Raw genomic sequence first — 21,601 nt, 5'->3', positions numbered from 1 at the left:
ATTGGGAAGCGGATTTTCTCAGTCGGCACACCATTCAGGAAACCGAATGGGCACTACACCCAGAAGTGTTTCAGACACTGGTGAACAGATGGGGTCTACCGGAGATGGACCTTATGGCGTCTCGTCTAAACAACAAAGTTCCGAGGTACGGATCAAGAACAAGGGACCCAGGAGCAGTCCTGGTAGACGCACTGTCAGTAGAATGGAGGTTTCAGCTGGCATATCTGTTCCCTCCAATATCTCTGTTACCCAGAGTAGTGAGAAAGATAAAACAGGCAAAAGGAGCAATAATTCTAATAGCTCCAGCTTGGCCAAGAAGGCATTGGTACACAGATCTGTGGAGAATGTCCGTGCAAGCACCGATACTGCTCCCTCAACGTCCAGATCTGTTAATGCAGGGTCCTTGTTGTCACAGTCATCTGGATCGCCTGTCTTTGACGGCGTGGCTGTTGAAACCTCTATCTTAGAGGCTAAAGGATTTTCAAAGCAAGTAATCCAAACCATGCTTAGAGCAAGAAAGCCTTCTTCGGCCCGTGTATATCATAGAATATGGCAAGCCTATATTCATTGGTGTTCTGGAAAAAATTACAATCCAAGAGCCTTTAAAGTAGCTAGAATTTTGGATTTTCTGCAGGCAGGATTGGATAAGGGGTTGAAGGTTGCTTCCTTGAGGGTGCAAGTCTCAGCATTGACTGTATGGTTTCAGCAGAAGATTGCTGACCTACAGGATGTACGTACGTTTTTCCAAGGAGTAGTACATATTCAACCTCCATTTGTTCCTCCTGCAGCTCCCTGGGATTTGAATTTAGTTCTTAAATTTCTCCAGGGTCCTTTGTTTGAACCACTTGAGAGAGCGGATCTTAAGTGGTTAACGATTAAAGTTCTTTTTTTACTGGCAATGGCGTCAGCCAGAAGAGTGTCAGATTTAGGAGCATTATCATGTAAGTCTCCTTTCCTAAGTTTTTTTCCAGACAGAGCAGTTCTCAGAACGAGATCTAGTTATCTTCCCAAGGTGGTGTCAAAGTTTCACCTGAATGAAGAGATTGTAGTCCCAGCTTTTCAGGTATCGGGACTATCTGCGGGAGAAGCGTCACTGGACGTGGTCCGGTCTTTAAAAATCTATATAGATCGTACTAGTGCCATCAGGAAAACAGATTCCCTCTTCATCCTCTACGGATTCCATAGGAGAGGTTGGCCTGCTAGTAAACAGACGCTGGCGAGATGGCTCCGAGTGGTAATATCTGAAGCTTATTCTCATGCAGATCTCCCTATTCCGGCTAATGTCTCTGCACACTCTACACGTAAGGTAGGTCCTTCTTGGGCAGCACAACAGGGTGCATCAGCAGAACAGATATGTAAGGCAGCCACATGGTCTTCCATAAACACATTCATCAGACATTATGCCTTGGATACTTTTGCCTCTCATGACGCAGACTTCGGGCGAAAGGTCCTCCTGTGCAATCAGGAGCGTCCCCACCACTAAAATGGCTTTGGGAATCCCAATGTTATCCTGTGGATAATCCTGTGGACCCAGCCAGAGAAATAAACGTTATGGTAAGAACTTACCGTTGATAACGTGATTTCTCTTATGTCCACAGGTATCCACAGGGATCCCACCCGGACGCATCTGATTTGAGGATCTAGACAAACACTAAAAACCTCTTCCTTCTTGTATGGAAGGGTGTGCATGTGTGTTCTTATCGCCTGTACAGGTCTCTACCTAATGTTCCTGCCTATAATCGCTGTGGAAAGAACTGATCTGACTGAGTCAGTGGGCGGGACTATATAGTGGAGGCCCCAATGCATCCTGGGAGGCCAGAAAGCTCGTGACCGTGTTGGTGCCATTTTCGCTGTCGCTCGACAATATCCCAATGTTATCCTGTGGATACCTGTGGACATAAGAGAAATCACGTTATCAACGGTAAGTTCTTACCATAACGTTTATTTCACTTGCGATTCTGTGAGGAGACCTGCAAAACATGCACTGTGTGTGCCCCCGAGGACCGAGTTTGAGAACCTCTGTTCTAAGAGAACCTCACACCTAATTGTATCTGTCCTTAAGTATTTTTATTTACTATTTGGGCTTTAATTCACTATTTGTTTTTTTAGTGACAATCAGACTATGAAGCCAGCTAGTACGAGGGTTTTGGACATCTACTCAATACATTTTTGTGATTCGGTCCAGCCCTGCCAGGCATATTGTGTCACTGTACAAATCAATGACTATAATATTAGATATATATAGACAGATACTGTAGATATTTTAAGATGGTAGAAGGTAAAATCCTAAGGGGTATATTTAATAAAGTGTGGGTTTATAAAAAGGTTTATGTTGCCCGTAGCAACCAGATTCTGTTATGTTCTAGAAGGTGCTAGATAAATGATGCAGAGTATCTGGTTGCTATGGGCAACATCTCCACTTCTATAGAACTGCACTTTAGTAAATATACCCATAAGTCTTTTAATAAGTGATTGAATATACTTGTCCTGGATATATCAAAGCCTGTTCAGTTTGTCATAGATTACTTCCACTTAAATATATTGCCTTAAAGTATTTTTGTTGCTAGGACTGTGTGGAGTTTGTATATTCTCCCCGTACTTGCATGGGTTTCCTCCGGGTACTCCGGTTTCCTTCCACAATCCAAAAATATACAGGTAGGTTAATTGGCTCCCAACAAAATTAACCCTAGCTTGAATGTGTGTACATGTGATAGTGAGTATAGATTGTAAGCTCTACTGGGGCAGGGACTGATGGGAATGAGCAAATATTCTCTGTAAAGCGCTGCGGAATATGTGTGCGCTATATAAATAACTGGTAATAAATAGGACTACTTTTTGTTTTCTTGAGAGCAACCCACAAATGGCATAGTCTAAGTTCACCTGGGCGATGAGAACGGCTCCTTTCAGTTGCAATAAGTAATAACTTTGGAGCAACATTAGCAAAAGAATCATCATGTCCTATGTGACTGTGGCCTATTATGTAATCTGCGATGTCCAGTATCTAGTAATTTGAAAGGTCTCCATTTATGTTACATATTGCTTGTGCCATAGTAGGAATTATTGTCTGTTTTTGTATATTATGTTGATTTAATCTTCAAGATTCAATTATAATTTTCTGTTTGACATAACATTTAGTCTCCTTCAATCGTGAAGCGCTAGGGATGGGTTTCCTTGTCTTATTTTTCTTTGCTTTTACCCCACTGGGCAAAGTAAAATTTCACTCCTCCCAAATGGTCATTCACGTGCTAATCTCACCTTTAATAGAATGTGTTTCCTTAGTTCAGTGGGGAGATTGAATAAAAATTAGACAATTGTCTAGCTGACACCCCAATCAAATGTGTTCAACTGAATTACCAACATACTGTAGTTTGAACATGTAAACTATTTTCTCTGACGTCCTAGTGGATGCTGGGACTCCGTAAGGACCATGGGGATATAGCGGCTCCGCAGGAGACAGGGCACAATAATAAAAGCTTTAGGATCAGGTGGTGTGCACTGGCTCCTCCCCCTATGACCCTCCTCCAAGCCTCAGTTAGATTTTTGTGCCCGACGAGAAGGGTGCAATCTAGGTGGCTCTCCTGAGCTGCTTAGAATAAAAGTTTAAGTTAGGTTTTTTATTTTCAGTGAGTCCTGCTGGCAACAGGCTCACTGCTACGAGGGACTTAGGGGAGAGAAGTAAACTCACCTGCGTGCAGGATGGATTTGCTTCTTAGGCTACTGGACACCATTAGCTCCAGAGGGATCGAACACAGGCCCAGCCATGGAGTCCGGTCCCGGAGCCGTGCCGCCGACCCCCCTTGCAGATGCCGAAGTTGAAGAGGTCCAGAAACAGGCGGCAGAAGACTTTCAGTCTTCATAAGGTAGCGCACAGCACTGCAGCTGTGCGCCATTGTTGTCAGCACACTTCACCAACAGTCACCAACTGTCACTGAGGGTGCAGGGCGCTGGGGGGGGCGCCCTGGGCAGCAATGTATAATACCTTTTTATGGCTAAAATACATCACATATAGCCCTTGAGGCTATATGGATGTATTTAACCCCTGCCAGATCTCACAAACTCCGGGAGAAGAGCCCGCCGAAAAGGAGGCGGGGCCTATTCTCCTCAGCACACGGCGCCATTTTCCTGCTCAGCTCTGCTGTGAGGAAGGCTCCCAGGCTCTCCCCTGCACTGCACTACAGAAACAGGGTTAAAACAGAGAGGGGGGGCACTTATTTGGCGATATGATTACATATATAAAAATGCTATAAGGGAAAACACTTGTATAAGGGGTTGTCCCTGTATAATTATAGCGTTTTTGGTGTGTGCTGGCAAACTCTCCCTCTGTCTCCCCAAAGGGCTAGTGGGGTCCTGTCCTCTATCAGAGCATTCCCTGTGTGTGTGATGTGTGTCGGTACGTGTGTGTCGACATGTAGGAGGACGATGTTGGTGAGGAGGCGGAGCAAATTGCCTGTATTGGTGATGTCACTCTCTAGGGAGTCGACACTGGAATGGATGGCTTATTTAGGAATTACGTGATAATGTCAACACGCTGCAAGGTCGGTTGACGACATGAGACGGCCGGCAAACAAATTAGTACCTGTCCAGGCGTCTCAGACACCGTCAGGGGCTTGTAAAAACGCCCATTTACCTCAGTCGGTCGACACGGACACTGACTCCAGTGTCGACGGTGAAGAAACAAACGTATTTTCCTTTAGGGCCACACGTTTCATGTTAAGGGCAATGAAGGAGGTGTTACATATTTCTGATACTACAAGTACCACAAATAAGGGTATTATGTAGGGTGTGAATAAACTACTTGTAGTTTTTCCTGAATCAGATAAATTAAATGAAGTGTGTGATGATACGTGGGTTTCCTCCGATAGAAAATTATTGGCGGTATACCCTTTCCCGCCAGAAGTTAGGGCGAGTTGGGAAACGCACCTTAGGGTGGATAAGGCGCTCACACGCTTATAAAAACAAGGGGCGTTACCGTCTCCAGATACGGCAGCCCTCAAGGAGCCAGCTGATAGGAAGCTGAAAAATATCCTAAAAGTATATACACACATACTGGTGTTATACTACGACCAGCAATCGCCTCAGCCTGGATGTGCAGCGCTGAGGGGGCTTGGTCGGATTTCCTGACTGAAAATATTGATACCCTTGACAGGGACAAGATTTTATTGACTATAGATGCATTTCTATATATGCGAGATGCGCAGAGGGATATTTGCATTCTGGCATCAAGAGTAAATGTGATGTCCATATCTGCCAGACGAAGACACGACAGTGGTCAGGTGATGCAGATTCCAGACGGCACATGGAAGTATTGCCGTATAAAGGGGCGGTCCATCGGACCTGGTGGCCATGGCAACAGCTGAAAAATCCACCTTTTGTTACCCCAAGTCACATCTCAGCAGAAAAGGACACAGTCTTTTCAGTCTCAGTCCTTTCGTCCCCATAAGGGCAGGCAGGCAAAAGGGCCAGTCATATCTGCCCAGGGGTAGAGGAAAGGGAAGAAGACTGCAGCAGGCAGCCCATTCCCAGGAACAGAAGCCCTCCACAGCTTCTGCCAAGTCCGCAGCATGACGCTGGGGCCGTACAAGCGGACTCAGGTGCGGTAGGGGGTCATCTCAAGAGTTTCAGCACACAGGGGGCTCACTCACAAGTGGACTCCTGGATCCTACACGTAGTATCCCAGGTGTACATTGGAAATTCGAGACGTCTCCCCCTCACAAGTTCCTGAAGTCTGCTTTACCAACGTCTCCCTCCGACAGGGAGGCAGTATTGGGAACAATTCACAGGCTGTATTCCCAGCAGGTGATAATCAAAGTACCCCTTCTACAACAAGGGAAGGGGTATTATTCCACACTATATTGTGGTACTGAAGCCAGACGGCTCGGTGAGATCTGAAATATTTGAACACTTACATACAAGCGTTCAAATCAAGATGGAGTCACTCAGAGTAGTGATAGCGAACCTGGAAGAAGGGGACGATATGGTGTCACTGGATATCAGGGACGCTTACCTACATGTCCAAATTTGCCTTCTCACCAAGGGTACCTCAGGTTCGTGGTACAGAACTGTCACTATCAGTTCAGACGCTGCCGTTTGGATTGTCCACGGCACCCCGGGTCTTTACCAAGGTAATGGCCGAAATGATGATTCTTCTTAAAAGAAATATGGACGCTTTCCTGATAAGGGCAAGGTCCAGAGAACAGTTGGAGGTCGGAGTAGCACTATCTTAAGTAGTTCTACGACAGCACGAGTGGATTCTAAATATTCCAAAATCGCAGTTTTTTCCGACGACACGTCTACTGTTCCTAGGGATGATTCTGGACACAGTCCAGAAAAGGATGTTTTCTCCCGGAGAAGAAAGCCAGGGAGTTATCCGAGCTAGTCAGGAACCTCCTAAAACCAGGAAAAGTATCAGTGCATCATTGCACAAGGATCCTGTGAAAAATGGTGGTTTCTTACAAAGCGATCCCATTCGGTAGATTTCACGCAAGAACCTTTCCGTGGGATCTGCTGGAAAAATGGTCCGGATCGCATCTTCAGATGCATCAGCGGATAACCCTGTCTCCAAGGACAAGGGTGTTTCTTCTGCGGTGGCTGCAGAGTGCTCATCTATGAAAGGGCCGCAGATTCGGCATTCAGGACTGGGTCCTGGTGACCACGGATGCCAGCCTGAGTGGCTGGGGAGCAGTCACACAAGGAAAAAATTTCCAGAGAGTGTGATCAAGTCTGGGGACTTCTCTCCACATAAATATACTGGAGCTAAGGGCAATTTACAATGCTCTAAGCTTAGCAAGACCTCTGCTTCAAGGTCAGCCGGTATTGATCCAGTGGGACAACATCACGGCAGTCGCCCACGTAAACAGACAGGGCGGCACAAGAAGCAGGAGGGAAATGGCAGAAACTACAAGGATTCTTCGCTGGGCGAAAAATCATGTGATAACACTCTCAGCAGTGTTCATTCCGGGAGTGGAAAACTGGGAAGCAGACTTCCTCAGCAGGCATGACCTCCACCCGGGAGAGTGGGGACTTCATCGGGAAGTCTTCCACATGATTGTAAACCGTTGGGAAAAACCAAAGGTGGACATGATGGCGTCCCGCCTGAACAAAAAACTAGACAGATATTGCGCCAGGTCAAGGGACCCTCAGGCAATAGCGGTGGACGCTCTGGTAACACTGTGGGTGTACCAGTCAGAGTATGTGTTCCCTCCTATGCCTCTCATACCAAAAGTACTGAGAATCATAAGAGGGAGATGAGTAAGAACGATACTCGTGGTTCCGGATTGGCCAAGAAGGACTTGGTACCCGAAACTTCAAGAGATGTTCACGGAAGACCCGTGGCCTCTACCTTTAAGAAAGGACCTGCTCCAGCAGGGGCCTTGTCTGTTCCAAGACTTACCGCGGCCGCGTTTGACGGCATGGCGGTTGAACGCCGGATCCTGAAAGGGCATTCCAGATGAAGTCATCCCTACCCTGGTCGAAGACAGGAAGGATGTAACCGCAAAACATTTTCACCGCATTTGGTGAAGATATGTTGCGTGGTGTGAGGCCAAGAAGGCCCCTACAGAGGAATTCCAACTGGGTCGTTTTCCTACATTTCCTGAAAACAGGACTGTCTATGGGCCTAAAATTAGGGTCCATTAAGGTTCAAATTTCGGCCCTGTCGAATTTCTTCCAGAAAGAACTGGCTTTAGTGCCTGACGTTCAGATGTTGGTAAAAGGGGTACTGCATATACAGCCTCCTTTTGTGCCCCAGTGGCACCTTGGGATCTCAATGTTGTTTTGAGTTTCCTAAAGTCACATTGGTTTGAACCACTCACCACTGTGGACTTAAAATATCTCACATGGAAGGTGACGATGCTATTAGCCCTGGCTTCAGCCAGGCTTGTGTCAGAATTGGCGGCTTTATCATATATAAAGCCCTTACTTAATTTTTCATTCTGACAGGGCAGAATTGAGGACTCGTCCTCGATTTCTCCTTAAGGTGTTTTCTGTTTTTCACATGAACCAACCTATTGTGGTACCTGCGGGTACTAGGGACTTGGAGGACTCCAAGTTACTTGACGTTGTCAGGGCCCTGAAAAATATGTTTCCAGGACGGCTGGAGTCAGAAAATCTGACTCGCTGTTTAGCCTGTATGCACCCATCAAGATGGGTGCTCCTGCTTCTAAGCAGACGATTGCTCGCTGGATTTGTAATACAATTCAGTTTACACATTCTGTGGCAGGCCTGACACAGCCAAAATCTGTAAAAGCCCATTCCAAAAGGAAGGGGGCTCATCTTGGGCGACTGCCCGAGGGGTCTCGGCTTTACAACTTTGCCGAGCAGTTACTTGGTCAGGGGCAAACACGTTTGCTAAATTCTACAAATTTGATACCCTGGCTGAGGAGGACATGGAGTTCTCTCATTCGGTGCTGCAGGGTCATCCGCACTCTCCCGCCCGTTTGGGAGCTTTGGTATAATCCCCATGGTCCTTACGGAGTCCCAGCATCCACTAGGACGTCAGAGAAAATAAGATTTTACTTACCGATAAATCTATTTCTCGTAGTCCGTAGTGGATGCTGGGCGCCCATCCCAAGTGCGGATTGTCTGCAATACTTGTACATAGTTATTGTTACAAAAATCGGGTTATTCTTGTTGTGAGCCGTCTTTTCAGAGGCTCCTTCGTTGTTATCATACTGTTAACTGGGTTCAGATCACAGGTTGTACGGTGTGATTGGTGTGGCTGGTATGAGTCTTACCCGGGATTCAATATCCTTCCTTATTATGCACGCTCGTCCGGGCACAGTATCCTAACTGAGGCTTGGAGGAGGGTCATAGGGGGAGGAGCCAGTGCACACCACCTGATCCTAAAGCTTTTATTATTGTGCCCTGTCTCCTGCGGAGCCGCTATATCCCCATGGTCCTTACGGAGTCCCAGCATCCACTACGGACTACGAGAAATAGATTTATCGGTAAGTAAAATCTTATTTTTTCATTGAGAATATCAGATGATGTTAAATTGGGATGCAGAGGCACAGGTTGGTTTTGCTGCACTTTACAAATTGTGTATTATTTCTTTCTCCTAGGTTGAATAGTGTGTGTGTGTGTGTGTGTGTGTGTGTGTGTCAGACATTGGGCATGGGCAGCCTTCAGCACTTCTGTTTTCCAATGATAAAACTTCTGATTTTACTTAGTGCTCTCAGTTGTTCATGCCTGTTGTAGACCAATGTACTGCAGTGCATTGCACTAATAGATTTGTTTAAATATGTGTCCATTATCTAGTATAAATTGTTGTCCCAGTACAATTCACGTGTGTCAGTCAAAAATGTCTCTCTCTTTTTTTTTTTTTTTTACAACATAAGTTTTCCGGCTCCACCCATTTCGGAAGTAGATAATGGACACCACTGAGACTTCTCCAGGTATAACCAACAAACTGCAGATTTTATTGACTGTTTTGTGACGTAACTTTTTCTTTCTCCCCAGATCTTTACTGTGGTTAATGTAGGTTCAAATATTAGCTTTCATATTGTGGGTTTGTATCACCCTCTATCAAACATGCAATAAAATGACGTATTATGCCTATTTAAAGCTCCCCAGTCTGTGATAATCAATTTTTAATAGTTGCTCTTATTGCTTTATCGGTTGGTGTTAGCAGCCATCTTACTCATGTATGAAGTCTGTGTTTAGGAGTAATAGAGCATATATACAATATACTCTTACAAGCAGCAGGCTGCTGTGAAGTTTTTAAAAGAAAAGTAGAAGTTTTATTGGGAAATAATTCCAAGTTTCTCTGTATAAAATATGTATATGGTGTATGTGGCGGCTTCAGTATGAAATTCCGTCTGGCGGGATCCTGGCTGTCAAGATTCTGACAGAGGGTTCCCATCCGCCAGAATGCCGGCAGCGGGGCGAGAGTGCTAGAAAGTCCCTTGAGGGCTCACTGCGATCGCCACTGGATCTGTTCTCCCTCTGAGTGTCGTGTACACCCACAGACTGAGAATAGCCCATGTCTCCGGTATTCCGTCAGCGGCATTTCACCAGTCGGGATTCCGGCGGCGGTGTTCTGACCGCCGGGATTCTGACTAGCAGTATTTTAACTGCTTCCCTATGTGGCACATGATGGCACTGCAACAGAAAAAGTTTTTACACAAAAAGGAGAAATATTGTGAAAAGTACTTAAGTGGTATATGAAATGTAATATGTATTTGCTCATCTCTTTTGCTACTAGAACCATAATAGTGTTCACTTTAGGATTTTTTTAGGGCAGGGTGCTGATCACTGAGGAGGGCACATTTTAATTTTGAAGGGCATATTTTTGGTGTGATGCTTTGCACACAAAGCATAGCGCATATGTCTATAGTTGTTATACATATATTTTCCCCTTAGTGTATCATATACCGATACATACATATAGGAGACCCATGTAACACCCAACATCTATACTGAGAAAAATACTGTATATATCCAGTCTTCTTGAAAGAATGGCTGTAGCATATAAATAATAAGTAGATAATGAAGGTTTCTTCCAGCACTGAAGTAGTTCTAATACTTATGTGTTATAAAACAGCAAAGTTAAGCAGAGGGTTAAAATATATAGGTACAAAATAAGTCTGTTCTTCTACTAGTGAAATAGTGTAAGCAGTACATGCTCACTGCTTACCCTGTTCTTTCCCTCTTTATCAGAATGCTGTGTTATACAGGAGCCACAGCAGTGATGTCATTTCCTCCTCTGCTATCCCATTCGCAGAGGACAGAAATTGTGTTCCAATTTCAGAGATGGGCAAGGAGTAGACCACGGCATTGTAACATGCACTCTGACTGTTGCATTCTGTATACAAGGGGGTGATTTCTGGTCCTGCAGGGTGCACTGAGAAAGGGCAGGGTGCAGCACCCTGCTGAAACAGCCTAGAAGGAACACTACATAAAAAATGCTGAGGTATTGTAGACAACACCTGTTTATGGACTAGAATCCGTTTGTATGGAAGGTACTAAAGCTTGACAGGTGTTCACATGTTATGTAATGATGGAAGCATAACCATACTGTTGGGAAACTAATAATTATTTATTAGCAGTCTCTTACATAGCACAGCAAATTCCGTTGCGCTTTACAATTGGAAACAAAAATAACAAGCAGTCATAGATGTAGGAAGGCCCTGCTCGCCATTTTACAATCTATAGTATGTTATACTGCTTTCATGCCAAAATTCCAGGTCACTGAACATGGGTTTCAAGCTGTGTCACAGTGGTTTGTAACCTGTTCACACTGCAGGCTGAACCTGAATTATTGCCAGGGCTCCTCTTCTGCCGGCGCTTTGAGATGACATCATCTTCAACCACCAGTGAGCTGGCTCTCCATAGAGTGTTCACGAGAGCTGGGTCAGATGACTTGGGTTACCTGTTCATACTGCTGCTTTACCAGTGTCCTTACCGGGACCAACTCACAACCAGGGTTATGTTTTGAGGCCCTTTTACACCGAGCCATAACCTGGCTATACCCTGAGTTTTTGAGGTGGTGTGAAAGCGGTGTTATGGGGAAGCTTGCCATAGGTATATGACACTGGTGTACGTATGGGTTACTAATGCTTTTTGATTCTGGAAAATGTTAATATGGGATATTTCTTATTGCATAGATTATTTGCTTTTAGGATAATTTGTTGCTAAACACAGTTTATGATCTCGATTCAATTCAGCGCGAAATGAATAGCGCTGGGAAGGAGCTCCTGGATTTCTGCTTGCACCCCTCCTGGAGCAGAAATCTGACAAACTACTGGCACAATGCTGTATTCTGCCCTTAGCACGGCAGAAACCGCATCACGCCTGAAACTGAAGTCTGAGAATGGCAGTTTTCGCGTCTAAACACCATGTTTAAGGCATGAAACCCGGCATTCTCTGATATAGCAACGCACTGAATTGAACAGCATCGGGAGCTCGTTCCTGGCGCTATTCACTTTGTGCTCAATTTGATCGAGCCCAATGGCAGTTTGGATTTCTACTAAAATCTCCCCATCCCTAATAGTGCTTTGGTAGGCCCCCCCCACCCCCAAAAACCCCCAAAACAACCCAGATATTTCCCCCCCTATAGTATTAAAGCGTTTCACGAAGGCATTATGTATTTTTCATAGTTTAATATTGTTGTAATTATAAAAGAAGCCTGCAGCATACTGAGAGTGGCACAGTACAACTACATCTAGATCATAGGCAGGCAATACATGCAGGAGTGGTTTGTATGTAAAAAAAAATTAAATGCATTTTGCTGTGATTCTTTGTTTAGAATCAGTTATCAGAAAACTACGCCAACAACAATGTTGTACAGCGAACAATATTAAAGTGACATGGTGATTATGTGACATTTCCATGAAATGGCTGGAGTATTCCTTTGAAGTGAACAAAATACTGCATGCTGTGGGACAGATTCAATTAGCTGTCCTAATTACTGCAGGCTTGTAACAGTAGCCAGTGCTATTCATTTGCAGCCCGCGATAAACTCGCAGGTTGCACTTAACGCAGATTTCTCTAACGTCCTAGTGGATGCTGGGGATCCGTCAGGACCATGGGGAATAGCGGCTCCGCAGGAGACAGGGCACAAAAGCAAGCTTTTAGGATCACATGGTGTGTACTGGCTCCTCCCCCTATGACCCTCCTCCAAGCCTCAGTTAGGTTTTTGTGCCCGTCCGAGTAGGGTGCAATCTAGGTGGCTCTCTTAAAGAGTTACTTAGAAAAAGTTTTTAGGTTCTTTATTTTCAGTGAGTCCTGCTGGCAACAGGCTCACTGCATCGAGGGACTTAGGGGAGAGATTTTCAACTCACCTGCGTGCAGGATGGATTGGATTCTTAGGCTACTGGACACCATTAGCTCCAGAGGGAGTCGGAACACAGGGCTCGCCCTGGGGTTCGTCCCGGAGCCGCGCCGCCGACCCCCCTTGCAGATGCTGAAGATGAAGAGGTCCGGAACCAGGCGGCAGAAGACTTTCAGTCTTCATCAGGTAGCGCACAGCACTGCAGCTGTGCGCCATTGTTGTCAGCACACTTCTCACAGCAGTCACGGAGGGTGCAGGGCGCTGGGGGGGGGCGCCCTGGGCAGCAATGTATAATACCTGTATGGCAAAAAATACATCACATATAGCCCTTGAGGCTATATGGATGTATTTAACCCCTGCCAGATATCAAAAACTCCGGAGAAGAAGCCCGCCGAAAAGGGGGCGGGGCCTATTCTCCTCAGCACACAGCGCCATTTTCCCTCACAGAAATGCTGGTGGGAAGGCTCCCAGGCTCTCCCCTGCACTGCACTACAGAAACAGGGTTAAAACAGAGAGGGGGGGCACTGATTTGGCGATATGTACATATATTAAAATGCTATAAGGGAGGAACACTTATATAAAGGTTGTCCCTGGATAATTATAGCGTTTTGGTGTGTGCTGGCAAACTCTCCCTCTGTCTCCCCAAAGGGCTAGTGGGTCCTGTCCTCTATCAGAGCATTCCCTATGTGTGTGCTGTATGTCGGTACGTGTGTGTCGACATGTATGAGGTAAATGTTGGTGAGGAGGCGGAGCAAATTGCCTGTAATGGTGATGTCACTCTCTAGAGAGTCGACACCGGAATGGATGGCTTATTTATGGAATTACGTGATAATGTCAACACGCTGTAAGCCGGTTGACGACATGAGAGGGCCGGCGAACAAATTAGTATCTGTCCAGGCGTCTCAAACACCGTCAGGGGCTGTAAAATGCCCATTTACCTCAGTCGGTCGACACAGACCCAGACAAGGACACTGATTTCAGTGTCGACGGTGAAGAAACAAACGTATTTTCCTTTAGGGCCACACGTTAAGGGCAATGAAGGAGGTGTTACATATTTCTGATACTCCAAGTACCACAAAAAAGGGTATTATGTGTGAGGTGAAAAAACTACCTGTAGTTTTTCCTGAATCAGATAAATTATATGAAGTGTGTGATGATGCGTGGGTTTCCCCCGATAGAAAATTATTGGCGGTATACCTTTTCCCGCCAGAAGTTAAGGCGCGTTGGGAAACACCCCTCAGGGTGGATAAGGCGCTCACACGCTTATCAGAACAAGTGGCGGTACCATCTACAGATAGGACCGTACTTAAGGAGCCAGCTAATAGGAGGCTGAAAAATATCCTAAAAAGTATACACACACATGCTGGTGTTATACTGTGACCAGCGATCGCCTCAGCCTGGATGTGCAGACCTGAGGTGGCTTGGTCGGATTCCCTGACTAAAAATATTGATACCCTTGACAGGGACAGTATTTTATTGACTATAGAGCATTTAAAGGATGCATTTCTATATATGCGAGATGCGCAGAGGGATATTGCACTCTGGCATCAAGAGTAAATGCGATGTCCATATCTGCAAGAAGATGTTTATGGACACGACAGTGGTCAGGTGATGCAGATTCCAAACGGCACAAAGATGTATTGCCGTATAAAGGGGAGGAGTTATTTGGGGTCGGTCCATGGGACCTGGTGGCCACGGCAACTGCTGGAAAATCCACCGTTATTTGCCCTAAGTCACATCTCTGCAGAAAAAGACACCATCTTTTCAGCCTCAGTCTTTTCGTCCCTATAAGAGTCATATCTGCCCAGGGATAGAGAAAAGGGAAGAAGACTGCAGCAGGCAGCCCATTCCCAGGAATAGAAGCCCTTCGCCGCTTCTACTAAGTTCTCAGCATGACGCTGGGACCGTACAGGACCCCTGGATCCTACAAGTAGTATCCAAGGGGTACAGATTGGAATGTCGAGGCGTTTCCCCCCTCGCAGGTTCCTGTAGTCTGCTGTACCAATGTCTCCCTCCGACAGGGAGGCAGTATTGAAAATAATTCACAAGCTGTATTCCCAGCAGGTGATAATAAAAATACCCCTCCTACAACAAGGAAAGGGGTATTGTTCCACACTATATGGTGGTACTGAAGCCAGAAGGCTAGGTGAGACCGATTCTAAATCGAAAAATTTTTTTGAACACTTACAAAGGTTCAAATTCAGATGGAGTCACTCAGAGCAGTGATAGCAAACAAGGGGACTATATAGTGTCCCGGGACATCAGGGATGCTTACCTCCATGTCCCAAAAATTTGCTTTTCTCACCAAGGGTACCTCAGGTTCGTGGTACAGAACTGTCACTATCAGTTTCAGACGATGCCGTTGGATTGTCCAAGGCACCCCGGGTCCTTACCAAGGTAATGACCGAAATGAGGATTCGTCGTCAAAGAGAATGGACGACCTCCTGATAAGAACAAGGTCCAGAGAACAGTTGGAGGTCGGAGTAGCACTATCTCAAGTAGTTCTACGACAGCACGGGTGGATTCTAAATATTCCATAACCGCAGTTGTTCCGACGACACGTCTGCTGGTCCTAGGGATGATTCTGGACACAGTCCAGGAAAAGGTGTTTCTCCCAGAGGAGAAAGCCAGGGAGTTATCCGAGCTAATCGGGATCCTCCTAAAACCAGGAAAAGTGTCAGTGCATCATTGCACAAGAGTCCTGGTAAAAATGGTGGCTTATTACGAAGCGCTTCCATTCGGCAGATTTCACACAAGAACTCTTCAGTGGGATCTGCTGGACAAATGGTCCGGATCGCATCTTCAGATGCATCAGCGGATAACCCTATATCCAAGGACAAGGGTGTCTCTCCTGTGGTGATTACAGAGTGCTCATCTTCTAGAGGGCCGCAGATTCGGCATTCAGGATTGGATGCTGGTAACCACGGAGGCCAGCCTGAGAGGCTGGGGAGCAGTCACACAGGGAAAAAATTTCCAGGGAGTGTGATCAAGTCTGGAGAATTCTCTCCACATAAATATACTGGAGCTAAGAGCAAATTTATAATGCTCTAAGTTTAGCAAGGCCCCTGCTTCAAGGTCAGCCGGTATTGATCCAGTGGGATAACATCACGGCAGTCGCCCACGTAAACAGAAAGGGCGGCACAAGAAGCAGGAGGGCAGTGGTCAAAACTGCAAGGATTTTTCGCTAGGCGGAAAATCATGTGTTAGCACTGTCAGCAGTGTTCATTCCGGGAGTGGATGACTGGGAAGCAGACTTCCTCAGCAGGCACGACCTCCACCCGGGAGAGTGGGAACTTCATCGGGAAGTTTTCCGCATGATTGTGAACCGTTGGGAAAGACCAAAGGTGGACATGATGGCGTCCCGCCCGAACAAAAAACGTGACAGGTATTGCGCCAGGTCACGAGACCTTCAGGCGATAGCTGTGGACGTCCTGGTAACACCGTGGGTGTAACAGTCGGTGTATGTGTTCCCTCCTCTGTTTCTCATAACCAAGGTATTGAGAATTATAAGACGTAGAGGAGTAAGAACTATACTCGGGCTCCGGATTGGCCAAGAGGGACTTGGTACCCGGAACTTCAAGAGATGCTCACAGAGGACTAATGGCCTCGGGAGCCAAGATGGGATTTGCTTTCAGCAAGAACCATGTCTGTTCCAAGAGGAACCGTGGCATCTGCCTCTAAGAAAGGACCTGCTCCAGCAGGGACCTTGTCTGTTCCAAGACTTACCGCGACTGCGTTTGACGGCATGGCGGTTGAACGCCGGATCCTAAGGGAAAAGGCATTCCGGAAGAAGTCATACCTACCCTGGTCAAAGCCAGGAAGGAGGTGACCGTACAACGTTATCACCACATGTGGTGAAAATATGTTGCGTGGGTGAGGCCAGGAAGGCCCCACGAAAAAATTTCGACTAGGTCGATTTCTGCACTTCCTGAAAACAGGAGTGTCTATGAGCCTCAAATTGGGGTCCATTAAGGTACAAGTTTCGGCCCTGTAGATTTTCTTCCAGAAAAAATTGGCTTCAATTCCTGAAGTCCAGACGTTTGTCAAGGGAGTATTGCATATACAGCCCCTTGTGTGCCTCCAGTGGCACCGTGGGATCTCAACGTAGTGTTGGGATTCCTAAAATCATATTGGTTTGAACCGCTCAAATCTGTGGATTTGAAATATCTCACATGGAAAGTGACCATGTTGTGGCCCTGGCCTCGGCCAGACGATTGTCAGAATTGGGGGCTTTGTCTTAAAAAAGCCCATATTTGTTTTTCCAGTCGGACAAGGCAGAACTGTGGACTCGTCCCCAGTTTCTTCCTAAGGTGGTGTCAGCGTTTCACCTGAAACAACATATTGTGGTGCCTGCGGCTACTAGGGACTTGGAGGACTCCAAGTTGCTAGACGTTGTCAGGGCCCTGAAAATATTTATATATATATATATATATAATTCCAGGACGGCTAGAGTCAGAAAGTCTGACTTGCTGTTTATATTGTTGGCACCCAAAAAGCTGGGTGCTCCTGCTTCTAAGCAGACTATTGCTCGTTGGATTTGTAGTACAATTCAGCTTGCACATTCTGTGGCAGGCCTGCCACAGCCAAAATCTGTAAGTGCCCATTCCACAAGGAAGGTGGGCTCATCTTGGGCGGATGCCCGAGGGGGTCTCGGCTTTAAAATTTTGCCGAGCAGTTACGTGGTCAGGGGGGAACACGTTTGTAAAATTCTACAAATTTGATACCCTGGCTGAGGAGGACCTAGAGTTCTCTCATTCGGTGCTGCAGAGTCATCCGCACTCTCCCGCCCGTTTGGGAGCTTTGGTATAATCCCCATGGTCCTGACGGAGTCCCCAGCATCCACTAGGACGTTAGAGAAAATAAGATTTTACTTACCGATAAATCTATTTCTCGTAGTCCGTAGTGGATGCTGGGCGCCCATCCCAAGTGCGGATTGTCTGCATTACTTGTACATAGTTATTGTTACAAAAATCGGGTTATTATTGTTGTGAGCCATCTTTTTCAGAGGCTACTTCATTGTTATCATACTGTTAACTGGGTTCAGATCACAAGTTGTACGGTGTGATTGGTGTGGCTGGTATGAGTCTTACCCGGGATTCAAGATCCTTCCTTATTGTGTACGCTCGTCCGGGCACAGTACCTAACTGAGGCTTGGAGGAGGGTCATAGGGGGAGGAGCCAGTACACACCATGTGATCCTAAAAGCTTGCTTTTGTGCCCTGTCTCCTGCGGAGCCGCTATTCCCCATGGTCCTGACGGAGTCCCCAGCATCCACTACGGACTACGAGAAATAGATTTATCGGTAAGTAAAATCTTATTTTCCTGATGCTGAAACACAAATTACCGGTAAGTAGAGCTTTCTGCCCTCATCGCAGCTGTCGTGAACGTTTTAACATATAGCTGTGGGTACTTACCCCAGAAGGTTGGGATCGCGCTGCCGGGATTCCGGCGGTCAGCTTAACGACCCTGGGATCCTGGCAGCAGAATGGGGGGGATGGCGAGTGCGCCTTGTGGGCTCGCCACGCAGCCGGCTTGATGGCTTGCTGTGCTCGCCACAGATACTATTCCCACTCTATTGGTGGACACCCACGGATGGGAATAGACCCTGTGGGTCGTTATTCCCTCGGCCGGCATTTTGAGTGCCCGGGGTTCCGGCGTCGGCATGATGGCCGCCGGGATCATGAGCGCCAGTCACATGACCACATCCCATCCCAGAAGCTGAGTTAACGTGCTTTAGCCGCAGAGCTAACGTGCAAGGAAAAGGGCTTGTAGATGAAAAAATCTGCGTAAAAGTACGAGGCTACAAGCCCTTTTCCTCTTGTGGTAAGTATCAATTCTGAATCTGGCTGACAATGTGCAACAGAAAATATTGTAATCTAGCATTTCGTATGCAGCTACAGCCACAGTTGCACACAGAATACAGGTATGCCGCATATCATTTTAATCAGCAGTCTGTTTGTGCATACTATTCGCGTAGCGATGTGAATAAGACGCATTTTCAGCCAAAAAAATTATCTGAGGGCATGTGGTGGATTTGATGGCCATATTTGCCATGTGGGATGGTTTGAGGGCATGTGGGGGATCTTATGTGCATTTAAGGGGTATGTGACGAAGTCTAAGGGACATTTAATCGGCATGTAGGGAAGTCTGCTAGCATGTGGAGAAGTCTAAGGGGCATTTAAGGGACACCTAGAGACACCTGTTGGGCATTTAAGGGGCATGTGGAGAAGTCAGGGCTATAAATATATTTTGATTGACTAGTGTGATTGCTTTATTCTGAACATTTCGGAGTGCCGTTCTCTCTCTCTCTCTCTCTCTCTCTCTCTCTCTCTCTCTTTTATATATATATATATATATATATATATATATATATATATATATATAAATATATATAAATTTCTCTAACGTCCTAAGTGGATGCTGGGGACTCCGTAAGGACCATGGGGAATAGCGGCTCCGCAGGAGACTGGGCACATCTAAAGAAAGCTTTAGGACTATCTGGTGTGCACTGGCTCCTCCCCCTATGACCCTCCTCCAAGCCTCAGTTAGATCTCTGTGCCCGAACGAGAAGGGTGCACACTAGGGGCTCTCCTGAGCTTCTTAGTGAAAGTTTTAGATTAGGTTTTTTATTTTCAGTGAGACCTGCTGGCAACAGGCTCACTGCATCGAGGGACTAAGGGGAGAAGAAGCGAACTCACCTGCGTGCAGAGTGGATTGGGCTTCTTAGGCTACTGGACATTAGCTCCAGAGGGACGATCACAGGCCCAGCTTGGATGGGTCCCAGAGCCGCGCCGCCGGCCCCCTTACAGAGCCAGAAGGCAGAAGAGGTCCGGAAAATCGGCGGCAGAAGACGTCCTGTCTTCAACAAGGTAGCGCACAGCACAGCACTGCAGCTGTGCGCCATTGCTCTCAGCACACTTCACACTTCGGTCACTGAGGGTGCAGGGCGCTGGGGGGGGGCGCCCTGAGACGCAATATAAACACCTTGGATGGCAAAAAAATGCATCACATATAGCTCCTGGGCTATATGGATGCATTTAACCCCTGCCAGAATCCATAAAAAAGCAGGAGAAAAGTCCGCGAAAAAGGGGCGGAGCCTATCTCCTCAGCACACTGGCGCCATTTTCCCTCACAGCTCCGTTGGAGGGAAGCTCCCTGTCTCTCCCCTGCAGTCACTACACTACAGAAAGGGTTAAAAAAAGAGAGGGGGCACTAATTAGGCGCAGTATTAACTATACAGCAGCTATAAGGGGAAAAACACTTATATAAGGTTATCCCTGTATATATATATAGCGCTCTGGTGTGTGCTGGCAAACTCTCCCTCTGTCTCCCCAAAGGGCTAGTGGGGTCCTGTCCTCTATCAGAGCATTCCCTGTGTGTGTGCTGTATGTCGGTACTTTTGTGTCGACATGTATGAGGAGAAAAATGATGTGGAGACGGAGCAGATTGCCTGTAATAGTGATGTCACCCCCTAGGTTGTCGACACCTGAGTGGATGAACTGTTGGAAGGAATTACGTGACAGTGTCAGCTCTGTATAAAAGACAGTGGTTGACATGAGACAGCCGGCTACTCAGCTTGTGCCTGTCCAGACGTCTCATAGGCCGTCACGGGCTCTAAAGCGCCCGTTACCTCAGATGGCAGATATAGACGCCGACACGGATACTGACTCCAGTGTCGACGGTGAAGAGACGAATGTGACTTCCAGTAGGGCCACACGTTACATGATTGAGGCAATGAAAAATGTTTTACACATTTCTGATAATACGAGTACCACCAAAAAAGGGGTATTATGTTCGGTGAGGAAAAACTACCTGTAGTTTTCCTGAATCTGAGAAATTAAATGAGGTGTGTGATGATGCGTGGGTTTCCCCCGATAACAACGGATAATTTCTAAAATGTTATTGGCATTATATCCTTTCCCGCCAGAGGTTAGGGTGCGTTGGGAAACACCCCCTAGGGGGGATAAAGCGCTCACACGCTTGTAAGGGCTCTACCTTCGCCTGAGATGGCCGCCCTTAAGGATCCTGCTGATAGAAAGCAGGAGGGTATCCTAAAAGGTATTTACACACATACTGGTGTTATACTGCGACCAGCAATCGCCTCAGCCTGGATGTGCAGTGCTGGGTTGGCGTGGTCGGATTCCCTGACTGAAAATATTGATACCCTAGATAGGGACAGTATATTTTTGCCTATAGAGCATTTAAAAGATGCATTTCTATATATGCGTGATGCACAGCGGAATATTTGCCGACTGGCATCAAGTCTAAGCGCGTTGTCCATTTCTACCAGTAGAGGGTTATGGACACGTCAGTGGTCAGGTGATGCGTATTCAAAACGGCATTTGGAAGTATTGCTTTATTAAGGGAGGAGTTATTTGGGGTCGGTCTTTCAGACCTGGTGGCCACGGCAACAGCTGGGAATTCCACGTTTGTACCCCAGGTCGCCTCTCAACATGAGAAGACGCCGTATTATCAGGCGCAGTCTTTTCGTGGACAAGCGGGCAAAAGGTTCCTCATTTCTGCCCCGTGACAGAGGGAGAGGAAAAAGGCTGCAGAAATCAGCCAGTTCCCAGGAACAGAAACCCTCTCCCACCTCTGCCAAGCCCTCAGTATACGCTGGGGCTTTACAAGCAGAATCAGGCACGGTGGGGGGCCCGTCTCAATGAATTTCAGCGCGCAGTGGGCTCACTCGCAAGTAGAGGATCCTTCAGGTGATATCTCAGGGGTACAAATTAGAATTCGAGACGTCTCCCCCTCGCCGTTTCCTAAAGTCGGCTTTACCGATGTCTCCTTCTGACAGGGAGACAGTTTTGGAAGCCATTCACAAGCTGTA

General features: G+C 46.7%; 1 protein-coding gene across 4 annotated transcripts in view; it reads left to right on the top strand.

The window, feature by feature from the left end:
• Positions 1 to 21,601, top strand: part of CBX5 (chromobox 5) — a 121,246-nt gene that overhangs the window by 7,953 nt on the left and 91,692 nt on the right. For 2 of the 4 annotated variants that reach the window (XM_063952178.1, XM_063952179.1), the window contains exon 2: positions 9,336 to 9,392. The exons of 1 other annotated variant lie outside the window; for it this stretch is intronic. In XM_063952178.1, coding sequence (XP_063808248.1) covers positions 9,368 to 9,392 — 25 coding nt within the window. In that variant the 5' untranslated portion in view covers positions 9,336 to 9,367. Of the gene's footprint in view, positions 1 to 2,567; positions 2,656 to 9,335; positions 9,393 to 21,601 lie in introns of all 4 variants that reach the window. One more of the 4 variants, XM_063952180.1, reaches the window with a different exon arrangement.

Source organism: Pseudophryne corroboree, chromosome 2, assembly GCF_028390025.1.
Source record: "Pseudophryne corroboree isolate aPseCor3 chromosome 2, aPseCor3.hap2, whole genome shotgun sequence".
NCBI classification, from domain to species: domain Eukaryota; kingdom Metazoa; phylum Chordata; class Amphibia; order Anura; family Myobatrachidae; genus Pseudophryne; species Pseudophryne corroboree.
Note: the sequence above shows the minus strand (reverse complement) of the source record. Positions and strands in the feature narration are given on the sequence as shown.